The sequence below is a fragment of the Manis pentadactyla genome, chromosome 4 (genome assembly GCF_030020395.1).
Source record: "Manis pentadactyla isolate mManPen7 chromosome 4, mManPen7.hap1, whole genome shotgun sequence".
Classification (NCBI taxonomy): domain Eukaryota; kingdom Metazoa; phylum Chordata; class Mammalia; order Pholidota; family Manidae; genus Manis; species Manis pentadactyla.
In genome coordinates, this window is record NC_080022.1 from 122,362,043 (window position 1) to 122,376,278 (window position 14,236).

The following is a 14,236-nucleotide window of genomic DNA, read 5'->3' on the forward strand; positions in this document are numbered from 1 at the left end:
GAGACAGGGCCTTCCAACAAGGGCATTCTCAGACTTTGTGAAACACCGGTGCTTAGCAGCCCTTAAATCTGGTTGTGTTTGTCGTGAAAACCAGAATGAAGAGGCATATTACAGCGGTGCATTGCTCTCAGACAGCTAGACTTCCCTGGGTAAATAATTGCAAAGCAGCCTGGAGAACATGACATATTCCTGAAAGCTGTTGCTTTGGGGGGAAGTTGTAGGGTCCCCCTGGGTCATCCTGGACTTTGGCAGGAAGCAAAACGAGGTTTGATAGAAAGGGCTGTGATGTGGGGCTTTGGGTTCCTGGCGTGATGTCGTCCAGGTAAACCACATGTGAGACGAGCCATACCACCTCCTCTGGCCTCACTGTGAGTCGAGGTGTTTGGCCTACCTCACCGCTAAGATCCAGGCTAGCTTGAACTAGCACTGGGAAGATCTAGGTAAAAAGCTCAAATGGGATTATAGGCCATTTGCTCCAAAACCCTCACAGGAAACATGTTACACCACATTTTATTACATGCTTCCACCTGTGTGCATTCAAAATTTCTTTACACACACCAAGAATTCCATAATGTCTCCCCCCTGAAACCCCGCTGCAGTTTACCTTCATGCCATGTTCCTCTTTACCTTTCCTCTCCTTAAAACTGACATTGCTTCTGGAGGAAACACCCTACGGGGCCTTTTCAGGGCAGCCACAGTTCACCTGCCGTGGGTTTGCGTGTGGCTCGGTGGGGGCAGGGAAGGGTAGTCAGCATCTGTTCCTTCACAGAGAGCCAGCTCCTTGTCTCTGCTGGCTTTGCTGGTTTCCCGCTTCCCTGCATGGAGTATTCTGAGGAGAAAGGGGGTCTCACTGCTTCCTCCAGCCCCCAGCGGCTGTGGATAGATGCAGGAAGGAGCCCCACACTTGCCTGAGTCCTCTCATCACACCAGGACCCAGAACATAGACCTAAGCTCAGCAGGGCCCTAGGTGTGTACCCTTCTGCAGTCTGTGCTCAGCCCCTTCACAGGCTATAGTTAGTCCCATGCGTTTAGGCAGCCATAGTGTAAAACAACCTAAGTATTAAGGAATTCATGGGCTTTGGAACCTGACATTTCATTTGGGATGAGCTTCATGAATCCAGGGAAAAAGCCCTGTTAACATTGGGCATGGTCAGGAAGGAAGAGGCAGGTGCGTGACAGGTGTGAGGCTCTAAGAGGCAGAGGTCTCACAGAGCCACCAAGGACCCAGGGGACCTACCTGGGGCCATCAGAAGCCAGACTCTCCATGGAATGCTAAGTAAGGCTGGATTTTGGTTTCCTTACCAATTTACCAAGCAGCCACCCGGCCCCCGCCTAGCCCAAAGGAGGAGCTCCTTCCCCCTCACCCCACAAAGCCTCATGAATCCCATGTATTTGGTGGTGTAGCAAGGAGACAGTGAAGAGCAAAGGGTTTTCACCTCCCCAAGAAGCTCCTCAGACTGTGGGGAGGAGGGGTTAGCAGCAGAAACAGGCGCTGTACCAGCCGAGTAATTTTTCACAGCCTCCTGTTTGGGGCTGGCCTACCTGCTGTTACTGGGCCATTGCATCGTGGCGGTGGTGATTCCTCCTCAGCTGGTGAGGCTGAGAAATGCGGGGATCTGTGAAGCCAATCAGGTGGGGTGACTTGAGAGTAAGATGTCTCAGGGTCTTTAAAATACCAGAGGGTGAGCAGGGATTCCCTAGTGTTTTACACTCTTATTTATTTCATGATATTCTGTGAATGGATTTGGGCCACACCAGCTGTTTGTGGCATCAGAATTAAATGTACTCCCAGCAGACCTGAGCAGCTTCTCATCTTGCCTTCCTGCAAACCCAGAGATGGATACCCACCTTAACAGTCTTGTGCATAGTCTGTGACTTGGCACTGTTTGGTGATTAATGCCACTTTTCCCCCACAGAACATTGATATCACAAATTTCAGCAGCAGCTGGAGTGATGGCTTGGCCTTCTGCGCTCTTCTTCATACCTACCTGCCTGCCCACATCCCGTACCAGGAGCTGAACAGTCAGGAGAAAGTAAGTCACCCACCCCATTACCCATTATCCTCTGGAACACGCAAGGGGAATTCCTAATGTTACTGACACTTCCCAGTAGGGAAAGGGTCTGTAGGCTTGAAGCACACATTAGGATATTAATACCAGACATAGGCGACTACCAAGTGTAGAATCCTGCCCTTGGTAAATACTTCTCAGTTTCTAGCCTTGTTACCGAGAAGAACACAGTGAAGACCAGTTTACTGTGGCTGCAGAGAAGATCCTGTCACCCATTTTTCAGAGAAAGTCCTGATGGAATCTCACCTTCATGGTTTCAAGACCTTGGCCAGCATTTTCAGTCTTTTTCAAATAAACAGAAAGTACCACCAAAAAGAATCCCCTGCGCAAATTAGCTTGGGAAACTGTATGTTATATCATATTTTTAGAGATTCACAGTGCTCATTAGCATAGTAAAGACTTTGAGAAGCCTTCATTAAAGAAACTGATGTAACTGTTCAACCCAGCATAAATCAGATTCACAGAATCTTTTTAAAAAATATTCATAATCACCCATAAAAAGAGTTGGCAAACTTCCTGTTAAGGGCCAAATGATACACTTCTTGGGTCCATGGGTTTCTGCCACAGCTATCTGATTTTACCACTGTAGCACCCATGTTACCATAGAGGATTTGTGAATAAATGGGCATGCTGTCTCCCAATAAAACTTTATTTACAAGAACAGGCTACAGGCCAGATTTGGCCCAGGGGCTATATCTTGCCAAACCCTGACCTGGAACATCCTACAAAATCATATTCCACAGAGTGTGTTTTGGAAAATGCTAAACCAGGCCTTGTGTTCATTCTCTCAATAAACATTTCTTGCCAAGCATCGTGACCAGTAGTAAAGACAACAGTGGACAATATTGACATTTTCTTTGCCCTCATGAGGTAGACAGGCAGTAAACAAGTAAATAAATCTATAACAGGTAATATTATGAATAAATAATTGCAAGCTGTGGAAGAGCTATGAAAGAAGCCTGTGCTTGAGAGTGAGCAGTGGAGGATCTAACTCACATCAGGAAAGCTGAGAAGGTCTCTCTAAGGAGGTGATATTCAAGCTGACATCTGAAGACCGAGCATGAAGGAGCCAGCAGTGCACAAAGCTCAGGGGAGCTCTCCAGAGTAGGAGAGCAGCAGAGCAGGGGAACACCTAGATGCAGTCAAGGGCAGGGAGGAAGGCCAGCTGGCTGGAGCACAGTGAGTCAGGAGGGGTGGCCTGTGATGATGCCAGAGGGCAGACACAGGCCAGACCCTGCAGGCCTTCCACGGTGGCTCTAGTGAAAAGTTTGTACTGTGCTCTTAGCACAGTGGGGGTCACTGAAGGACTCCAAGCAGTGGAGAGACACAATTCATGTTTTTAAAATATCTCTCTGGTTTTATGGGAAAAAAGGAGTTGGACAGGGAACAGGAATGAGAGAGGAGCTGTCGGTTGCGAGGGTCTTGCTGTGGCTGATTTGAGAGCTGTTTGCCTGGCTTCACCTGTTTGCTGGGACTAGTGTGGCAGCATCATAGATGGAAAGACATAGAAAGGTTCGTGATCTGTCTGAGATGTAGAGTAACCTGGACTTGGTGCCTGAGTGGTTATGGGGAATAAGAGGGAAGAGTCGAAGATGATCCCAGAGGTCTAGCTTGACAGAACCACTTTATGAGATGGGGATAGAATAGAAATGTTTAAAAGTTGTATTTTAGTTATCTGACACTAGAATTTAAGTAGGGTCCAAGGAATGGTCATGGCACTGATAGTGATAACTGAACAGAGTGATTTAGGTTTTTAAAGGCCTCTTCAGAGAGGCAGAACTAATAGGAGATAGACAGAGATGGATAGAGAGAGAGAGAGAGAGAGATGGGTTTATTTTAAGTAATTGGCTCACATAATTATGGAGGCTGACAAATCCAAAATTTGCAGAGCAGCCTATCAGTCTGGAGATGCAAGAAAGAGTTGATGCTGAAGTTTGAGTCTGAAGGCAGTCTGCTGGCAGAATTCCCTCTTCTTCAGGGGAGCCAGCCCTTGTCTATTAATGCCTTCAACTGATTGGGTGAGGCCCACCCACATTATGGAGGGTAATTTGCTTTGCCCCAAATCCACTGATTTAAATGTTAATCTCATCCTAAAAATACATACACAGAAACATCTACAGTAATGTTTGGTCAAATATCTAGTACCATGGTCTAGTTGACACATAAATTAATCATCACAGAATATATTAAAATTTCAGGGCATAAATTAGAATTTTTTGTGGTGCTTCCTTTGTAATCTGTGAAACAAGCTAGACAGGATTATTAAACATTTGAGGGGGGGAAGTGTTCTGTTCTGAATCATGTGAAGTCTGAGATGTCTGTGAAGTACTCAGGTGGTGATGTCAGGCAGGCAATTGGATAGCAAATCTAGAGTTCAGAGGGGATTCAGAGCTAGAAATACAGACTTGGGGGTCATCAGTGACTAGATCAGTGCTAATTAAGTCAAAATGATAGGAATGTTCTATATATCTGTGCAGTCTAACATAGCAGCCAGGTGGGCTATTTTCACCCTAGAATTCTGTATCTAGCCGAATTATTCACCAAGTATGATGGTAGAAAGAGAAGTCTCATATATGAGTACATCCAGAAAGTGTACCTCCCCCACTTTTCTTAAGAAGGAAACCTAAGAATGTGCTCTAGTAGAATAGGGGTAATATCCAAAAATTGACATGAGGTTTTGGAGGACTGGGCTGAAGGATTTCACAGAATAATGGTATGATTAAGAACTTGCTCATATGATAAAGGTAAGAACGAGAAGCTGTGCAAGAGAGTTATAACCCAAATGTGAGGCAGTCTCTCCACATCAGAACAGAAAGTTAGTTTGTCACAAGAAGAGTGTTACGAATTATAAGCAACAGTGAGAATGAGTTAGAACCCAAAAAATAGCATTTGGTTCTCCCAGTAAGCAAAATCCAATACAAGCAGAACTGTAGAAAACAAACTTTTGAAAGGAAGCAAGGTCCAAATCTGGAGCACACTTAAAATGTGTGATTTTTGAGCAATTGATTGAGGCACAAAAAAGGAAAATCCCTTTGAAAAAGTGTTTTGAATGGCACAGCAACGTGACTATGGAAGTATAAAGAAGGAAATGTAATCATAGCACACTACTGTGTAAATATTGCTCATTGTTTTCAACTTTCAGGATCATCCTATTAAAGGAGTGCAGAAGACTTAAATGTGATTACAGATGGAAGCAAATATTAGACGTTTTAATAGTTTAAAACTTGACAAGGTGGGGGAAGAACAACGGGAACTATCCCTTATACAAAGTGGAGTCAGGAGGTGGAGTCCATAATCGATGGAACTAGAAGTGGAGGTTTAAGGATATTATTTAAAGTCACAAACATAACTAAGAAAAGAACTAAAATGGGCCAGTTGACCATAATGAAGGAGAGAGGTGTGGGACACCCTGAGTCCTCGTTTATCTTGGGAGGAAGTTAGTAAGTTAGCCTGTGTTAGAAGTCAGGACACAGTGGTGTGAGCATATTACAAAAATATGGTAGCACAACAGTCCTCCTTACCTGTGGGGCATACGGGCCAGGACCCCCAGTGGGTGCCTGAAACTGCAGGTAGTACTGAACCCTGTAGGTGCTGTGTTTTTTCCTAAACATCCATACCTGTGGTAAAGTTTAATTTATAAATAAGGCACAGTTAGAGATTAATAATAATAGCTAACAATAAATAGGACAATTATAATAAAATACTGTAATAAAAGTTGAGAGAACATGGCCTCTCTCAAGCATCTTACTCCTTCTTGTGAAGACATGAGATGCTAAAATGCCTACAAGATAAGATAAAGGGAGCTGAATGGCATAGGCATTGTGATGTAGTGTTAGGCCACTACTGACCTGACAATACATCAGAAAGAGGATCATCTGCTTCCAGACCAAGGTTGATTTTGGGCAACTGACACCAAGGATAAGGTGGGGACTACTGTAATCACCAGAAGAATTAAAGAAAGAAATTTAAGATGTTTCTCTCAAGGACCAGGATTAGGGGAGAAATGGTTTTTCATATAATTATATTTAACTATGCGCACATATTACTTTGAAGATGCGTGATTTTGGAAGCCATTTTTTAATATAATACCTTGGTTTAACAACTGTTGATACACAACAGAATATGTATGTCATGAATCTTGACAAACTAAAAAAGATTTATCTTGATAGTATAAGGAATCAATTGATAATGTCATATTTAGTGCAACTGTAACCTGTTAAGTCTTTTTTTTTACTTTAAACTAAGACCAGTATTTGCATCTTTGACTTAAAGTCTGTTTTATAACAGTAGATAAACCCATATGGGAATGTCAATTGGTGTTCTTTTCTAGCAAAAACTATATATTTTTATTTGATAATTCCAGTCTCTTTGTCTTTTTAACCTAGAAAAGGAATCTCTTGTTGGCATTTGAAGCAGCTGAAAGTGTAGGCATCAAACCCAGCCTGGTAAGTATCCTACTTTGTATCCTTGTGATACTTTATTCTAATTATATAAGAAAGAAGTTTATGCCATCTACTAAACTGATGCTTACATAACATTGAAATCCATTTGCTGAAGTTTTGTTATTCATGATCCCTAATATAAAATTATCCAGTTGGTGTGACTACATATGATTTAGAGTTTTTTCAATTAAGATTTCATTGTGGATAAATCTCAGTTCTAGAAGCATAGTAGAGTGAATTATCATTAAAGCTCCCCTGTTGAAGTTACCTAGAAATCTGAATAAAATGTAATTTTTAAAATATTAATACATAGCTGAGCTCTGAAGAAAGGTAGGAAATTACCAGATACCATAAATTAAAATAGATGTGAAAACCAGAGCAACAAGGCATGAGCTGAGACTGTGGCCACCCCCAGGGTGAGGCTGGGGATGGTGGTAGAGGGCTCATAGTAAATGGGAACCTAATGGGCATAGGCTTTATTTAATGACCACACAGAAACAAGAGAAAAGGCTCCCATGAACAGCATTAATTTTGAGACCCTGCACAAAGCCAAGGCTGACAAAATGCTGCTCTTCTTAGTGAAGGGGAGATAAAAAATACTCCACCTGGAGGGGCGGAAGATGGCGGCATGAGTAGAGCAGCGGAAATCTCCTCCCAAAACCACATATATCTATGAAAATATAACAAAGACAACCCTTCCTAGAATAAAGACCAGAGGACACAGGACAATATCCAGACCACATCCGCACCTGAGAGAACCCAGTGCCTCACGAAGGGGGTAAGATACAAGCCCCGGCCCGGCGGGAGCCGAGCGCCCATCCCCCCAGCTCCCGGCGGGAGAAGAATAGGCAGAGCGGGAGGGAGACGGAGCCCAGGACTGCCGAACACCCAGCCCCAGCCATCCGGGCCAGAGCTCAGACACAGTACATGCCCAGGGGGCCCTGGATGCTAGGGAAACAGGGCAGCAAGAACAGTGAGCAGGCACCAGAGGCCCGGTGTCGGAGGACATAAGAAAAGCGTGCGACCATTTTTTTTTTTCTGCTTTTTTGCTGTTTTGTTTTGGCGAGCGCTTTTTGGAAGTCTTAAAGGGATAGGGACCCCAATACCAGGGAAACAGGGCAGCAAGAACGGTGAGCAGAGGCCTGAGGCTGGCACCAGAGAATAAAAAAAAAACGAGCGAACACCTTTTTTTTTTAATTAAAAAAAAATTTTTTTTTTTTTTATTTAAAAATTTTTGTCTTTTTTTTTTGGTGGTCGTTCTGTTTTGGCGGGTGCTTTTTGGAAGTCTTAAAGGGGCAGGGCGGGTCACTTAATCCAGAGGTAGGGAATCCGGGGATCTCTGGGCACCCTAACCCCTGGGCTGCAGGGAGCAGGGAGGCCCCTTAGGGAGAAAAATAGCCTCCCAGCCGCTCCTGCTCCAACGCGACTCCACCATTTTGGAGTAGCTGCCTGAGCCAGGCCACGCCCACAGCAACAGCGGAGATTAACTCCATAGCAGCCGGGCAGGAAGCACAAACCCTGTCTGCGCGCAGCTGCGCAGCACAAGCCACTAGAGGTCGCTGTTCTCCCAGGAAAGGAGGGCCACAAACCAACAAGAAAGGAAGTCCTTCCAGCCGTCACTCATCCCAGCTCTGCAAACTATTACAATCACCATGAAAAGGCAAAGCTACAGGCAGACAAAGATCACAGAGACAACACCAGAGAAGGAGACAGACCTAACCAGTCTTCCTGAAAAAGAATTCAAAATAAGAATCATAAACATGCTGACAGAGATGCAGAGAAATACGCAAGAGAAATGGGATGAAGTCCGGAGGGAGATCACAGATGCCAGAAAGGAGATCGCAGAAATGAAACAAACTCTGGAAGGGTTTATAAGCAGAATGGATAGGATGCAAGAGGCCATTGATGGAATTGAAATCAGAGAACAGGAATGCATAGAAGCTGACATAGAGAGAGACAAAAGGATCTCCAGGAATGAAACAATATTAAGAGAACTGTGTGACCAATCCAAAAGGAACAATATCCGTATTATAGGGGTCCCAGAAGAAGAAGAGAGAGGAAAAGAGATGGAAAGTATCTTAGAAGAAATAATTGCTGAAAACTTCCCCAAACTGGGGGAGGAAATAATCGAACAGACCACGGAAATACACAGAACCCCCAACAGAAAGGATCCAAGAAGGACAACACCAAGACACATAATAATTAAAATGGCAAAGATCAAGGACAAGGAAAGAGTGTTAAAGGCAGCTAGAGAGAAAAAGGTCACCTATAAAGGAGAACCCATCAGGCTAACATCAGACTTCTCGACAAAAACCCTACAGGCCAGAAGAGAATGGCATGATATATTTAATACAATGAAACAGAAGGGCCTTGAACCAAGGATACTGTATCCAGCACGACTAACATTCAAATATGACGGTGGGATTAAACAATTCCCAGACAAACAAAAGCTGAGGGAATTTGCTTTCCACAAACCACCTCTACAGAACATCTTACAGGGACTGCTCTAGATGGGAGCACTCCTAGAAAGAGCACAGCACAAAACACCCAACATATGAAGAATCGAGGAGGAGGAACAAGAAGGGAGAGAAGAAAAGAATCTCCAGACAGTGTATATAACAGCTCAATAGGCGAGCTAAGTTAGGCAGTAAGATACTAAAGAGGCTAACCTTGAACCTTTGGTAACCACGAATTTAAAGCCTGCAATGGCAATAAATACATATCTTTCAATAGTCACCCTAAATGTTAATGGATTGAATGCACCAATCAAAAGACACAGAGTAACAGAATGGAAAAAAAGCAAGACCCATCTATATGCTGCTTACAAGAAACTCACCTCAAACCCAAAGACATGTACAGACTAAAAGTCAAGGGATGGAAAAACATATTTCAAGCAAACAACAGCGAGAAGAAAGCAGGGGTTGCAGTACTAATATCAGACAAAATAGACTTCAAAACAAAGAAAGTAACAAGAGATAAAGAAGGACACTACATAATGATAAAGGGCTCAGTCAAACAAGAGGATATAACCATTCTAAATATATATGCACCCAACACAGGAGCACCAGCATATGTGAAACAAATACTAACAGAACTAAAGGGGGATATAGACTGCAATGCATTCATTCTAGGAGACTTCAACACACCACTCACCCCAAAGGATAGATCCACCGGGCAGAAAATAAGTAAGGACACGGAAGCACTGAACAACACAGTAGAGCAGATGGACCTAATAGACATCTATAGAACTCTACATCCAAAAGCAACAGAATATACATTCTTCTCAAGTGCACATGGAACATTCTCCAGAATAGACCACATACTAGGCCACAAAAAGAGCCTCAGAAAATTCCAAAAGATTGAAATCATACCAACCAACTTTTCAGACCACAAAGGCATAAAACTAGAAATAAACTGTACAAAGAAAGCAAAGAGGCTCACAAACACATGGAGGCTTAACAACACACTCCTAAATAATCAATGGATCAATGACCAAATCAAAATGGAGATCCAGCAATATATGGAAACAAATGACAACAACAACACTAAGCCCCAACTTCTGTGGGACACAGCAAAAGCAGTCTTAAGAGGAAAGTATATAGCAATCCAAGCATATTTAACAAAGGAAGAGCAATCCCAAATGAATGGTCTAATGTCACAATTATCGAAAATGGAAAAAGAAGAACAGATGAGGCCTAAGGTCAGCAGAAGGAGGGACATAATAAAGATCAGAGAAGAAATGAATAAAATTGAGAAGAATAAAACAATAGCAAAAATCAATGAAACCAAGAGCTGGTTCTTCGAGAAAATAAACAAAATAGATAAGCCTCTAGCCAGACTTACTAAGAAGAAAAGAGAGTCAACACAAATCAACAGTATCAGAAACGAGAAAGGAAAAATCACGACGGACCCCACGGAAATGCAAAGAATTATTGGAGAATACTATGAAAACCTATATGCTAACAAGCTGGGAAACCTAGGAGAAATGGACAACTTCCTAGAAAAATACAACCTTCCAAGATTGACCCAGGAAGAAACAGAAAATCTAAACAGACCAATTACCAGCAACGAAATTGAAGCGGTAATCAAAAAACTACCAAAGAACAAAACCCCCGGGCCAGATGGATTTACCTCGGAATTTTATCAGACATACAGGGAAGACATAATACCCATTCTCCTTAAAGTTTTCCAAAAAATAGAGGAGGAGGGGATACTCCCAAACTCATTCTATGAAGCTAACATCACCCTAATAACAAAACCAGGCAAAGACCCCACCAAAAAAGAAAACTACAGACCAATATCCCTGATGAACGTAGATGCAAAAATACTCAACAAAATATTAGCAAACCGAATTCAAAAATACATCAAAACCATCGTACACCATGACCAAGTGGGATTCATCCCAGGGATGCAAGGATGGCACAACATTCGAAAGTCCATCAATATCATCCACCACATCAACAAAAAGAAAGACAAAAACCACATGATCATCTCCATAGATGCTGAAAAAGCATTTGACAAACTTCAACACCCATTCATGTTAAAAACTCTCAGCAAAATGGGAATTGAGGGCAAGTACCTCAACATAATAAAGGCCATCTATGATAAACCCACAGCCAACATTATATTGAACAGCGAGAAGCTGAAAGCATTTCCTCTGAGATCGGGAACTAGACAGGGACGCCCACTCTCTCCACTGTTATTTACCATAGTACTGGAGGTCCTAGCCACGGCAATCAGACAAAATAAAGAAATACAAGGAATCCAGATTGGTAAAGAAGAAGTTAAACTGTCACTATTTGCAGATGACATGATACTGTACATAAAAAATCCTAAAGACTCCACCCCAAAACTACTAGAACTGATATCGGAATACAGCAAAGTTGCAGGATACAAAATCAACACACAGAAATCTGTGGCTTTCCTATATACTAACAATGAACCAACAGAAAGAGAAATCAGGAAAACAACTCCATTCACAATTGCATCAAAAAAAATAAAATACCTAGGAATAAACCTAACCAAAGAAGTGAAAGACTTATACTCTGAAAACTACAAGTCACTCTTAAGAGAAATTAAAGGGGACACTAACAGATGGAAACACATCCCATGCTCGTGGCTGGGAAGAATTAATATCGTCAAAATGGCCATCCTGCCCAAAGCAATATACAGATTTGATGCAATCCCTATGAAACTACCAGCAACATTCTTCAATGAACTGGAACAAATGATTCAAAAATTCATATAGAAACACCAAAGACCCCGAATAGCCAAAGCAATCCTGAGAAAGAAGAATAAAGTAGGTGGGATCTCACTCCCCAACTTCAAGCTCTAGTATAAAGCCATAGTAATCAAGACAATTTGGTACTGGCACAAGAGCAGAGCCACAGACCAATGGAACAGACTAGAGAATCCAGACATTAACCCAGACATATATGGTCAATTAATATTTGATAAAGGAGCCATGGACATACAATGGTGAAATGACAGTCTCTTCAACAGATGGTGCTGGCAAAACTGGACAGCTACATGTAGGAGAATGAAACTGGACCATTGTCTAACCCCATATACAAAAGTAAACTCAAAATGGATCAAAGACCTGAATGTAAGTCATGAAACCATTAAACTCTTGGAAGAAAACATAGGCAAAAACCTCTTAGACATAAACATGAGTGACCTCTTCTTGAACATATCTCCCCAGGCAAGGAAAGCAACAGCAAAAATGAGTAAGTGGGACTATATTAAGCTGAAAAGCTTCTGTACAGCAAAAGACACCATCAATAGAACAAAAAGGTACCCTACAGTATGGGAGAATATATTTGAAAATGACACATCCGATAAAGGCTTGACGTCCAGAATATATAAAGAGCTCACACGCCTCAACAAACAAAAAACAAATAACCCAATTACAAAATGGGCAGAGGAACTGAACAGACAGTTCTCCAAAAAAGAAATACAGATGGCCAACAGGCACATGAAAAGATGCTCCACATCGCTAATTATCAGAGAAATGCAAATTAAAACTACAATGAGGTATCACCTCACACCAGTAAGGATGGCTGCCATCCAAAAGACAAACAACAACAAATGTTGGCGAGGCTGTGGAGAAAGGGGAACCCTCCTACACTGCTGGTGGGAATGTAAGCTAGTTCAACCATTGTGGAAAGCAGTATGCAGGTACATCAAAATGCTCAAAACAGACTTACCATTTGACCCAGGAATTGCACTCCTAGGAATTTACCCTAAGAATGCAGCAATCAAGTATGAGAAAGATCAGTGCACCCCTATGTTTATCGCAGCACTATTTACAATAGCCAAGAATTGGAAGCAACCTAAATGTCCATCGATAGATGAATGGATAAAGAAGAAGTGGTACATATACACAATGGAATACTACTCAGCCATAAGAAAAGGGCAAATCCCATCATTTGCAGCAACATGGATGGAGCTGGAGGGTATTATGCTCAGTGAAACAAGCCAAGCAGAGAAAGAGAAATACCAAATGATTTCACTTATCTGTGGAATATAAGAACAAAGGAAAAACTGAAGGAACAAAACAACACCAGAATCACAGAACTCAAGAATGGACTAACAGGTACCAAAGGGAAAGGGACTGGGGAGGAAGGGTGGGTAGGAAGGGATAGGGGGGGGAGAAGTAGGGGGGTATTAAGATTAACATGTATGGGGGGGTGGGAGAAAAGGGAGGGCTGTACAACACAGAGAAGGCAAGTAGTGATTCTACAACATTTTGCTATGCTGATGGACAGTGACTGTAAAGGGGTTTATAGGGGGGACCTGGTATAGGGGACAGCCTAGTAAACATAATATTCGTCATGTAAGTGTAGATTAGTGATACCAAAATAAAAATAAAAAAAAAAAAGGGCAGTTCCCGTGTGGTAACCTCCAATGAGTTCTACATAAGGGTATAAAGGGCATATAAAATTGTAGGCAAAGGGTCTGTTTGCGTTTATACAGAAGATCAAAGCCTAACTGGGCTACCCCGAAAATGAACTAAGATACGATATGAAAGAGAACTTCCAACATCAGCACTCTCTGGAAGATTCATGCCAGAAGATGACCATCAAAAAACCCCAACAGACATCCATGCACTGCTACAGCTGTAGATGCACTCATCCCAACGGTTCCTGGACTTGCCATGGCAATGAAGGAGATATCTAAGCTGGCCTGTGCATACAGTAAAACAACAAATTTGACTGGATCTATACTGTTGGAACTCAACCAAGAATTAGGAGAAGTGCAAATTGTAGCGCTCCAAAATCTTACAACTACAGACTATTTACTGTTAAAAGAACATGGGGGATGTGACCATTTCCCAGGAATGGGTTGTTTTAATTTGTCTGATTTTTCTCAGACTGTTCAAGTTCAGTTGGACAATATCCACCCTATCATAGATAAGTTTTCACAAATGCCTAAGGTGCCTAACTGGTTTTCTTGGTTTCACTGGAGATGGCTGGTAATTACAGATATGCTTTGGTTATGTAACTATACTCCTATTATGTTAATGTGTGTGTGAAATTTAAGTAGTAGCTTAAAACCTATACATGCTGAAGTTACTCTACAAGAAGATATGTCAAAGAAATAATCAATCTTCCCAGGTTTTCTTCTGCCTGCTACTTCTATAGCTTTTCTTCTTCTTTCCTAATTACAACCCTTAAATAGAATTCGTGCCTCATATCAAATTTACTGAGTATCATAATTCTTCCA

At 42.1% G+C, this 14,236-nt stretch overlaps 1 protein-coding gene across 8 annotated transcripts in view; it reads left to right on the forward strand.

The window, feature by feature from the left end:
• Positions 1-14,236, forward strand: part of SPECC1 (sperm antigen with calponin homology and coiled-coil domains 1) — a 296,321-nt gene that overhangs the window by 271,592 nt on the left and 10,493 nt on the right. For 2 of the 8 annotated variants that reach the window (XM_057500817.1, XM_057500820.1), the window contains 3 exons: positions 1,917-2,033; positions 6,455-6,514; positions 7,215-7,289. In XM_057500817.1, coding sequence (XP_057356800.1) covers positions 1,917-2,033; positions 6,455-6,514; positions 7,215-7,289 — 252 coding nt within the window. The remainder of the gene's footprint in view (positions 1-1,916; positions 2,034-6,454; positions 6,515-7,214; positions 7,290-14,236) is intronic. The other 6 variants (XM_036920665.2, XM_036920668.2, XM_036920670.2 and 3 more) reach the window with 4 other exon arrangements.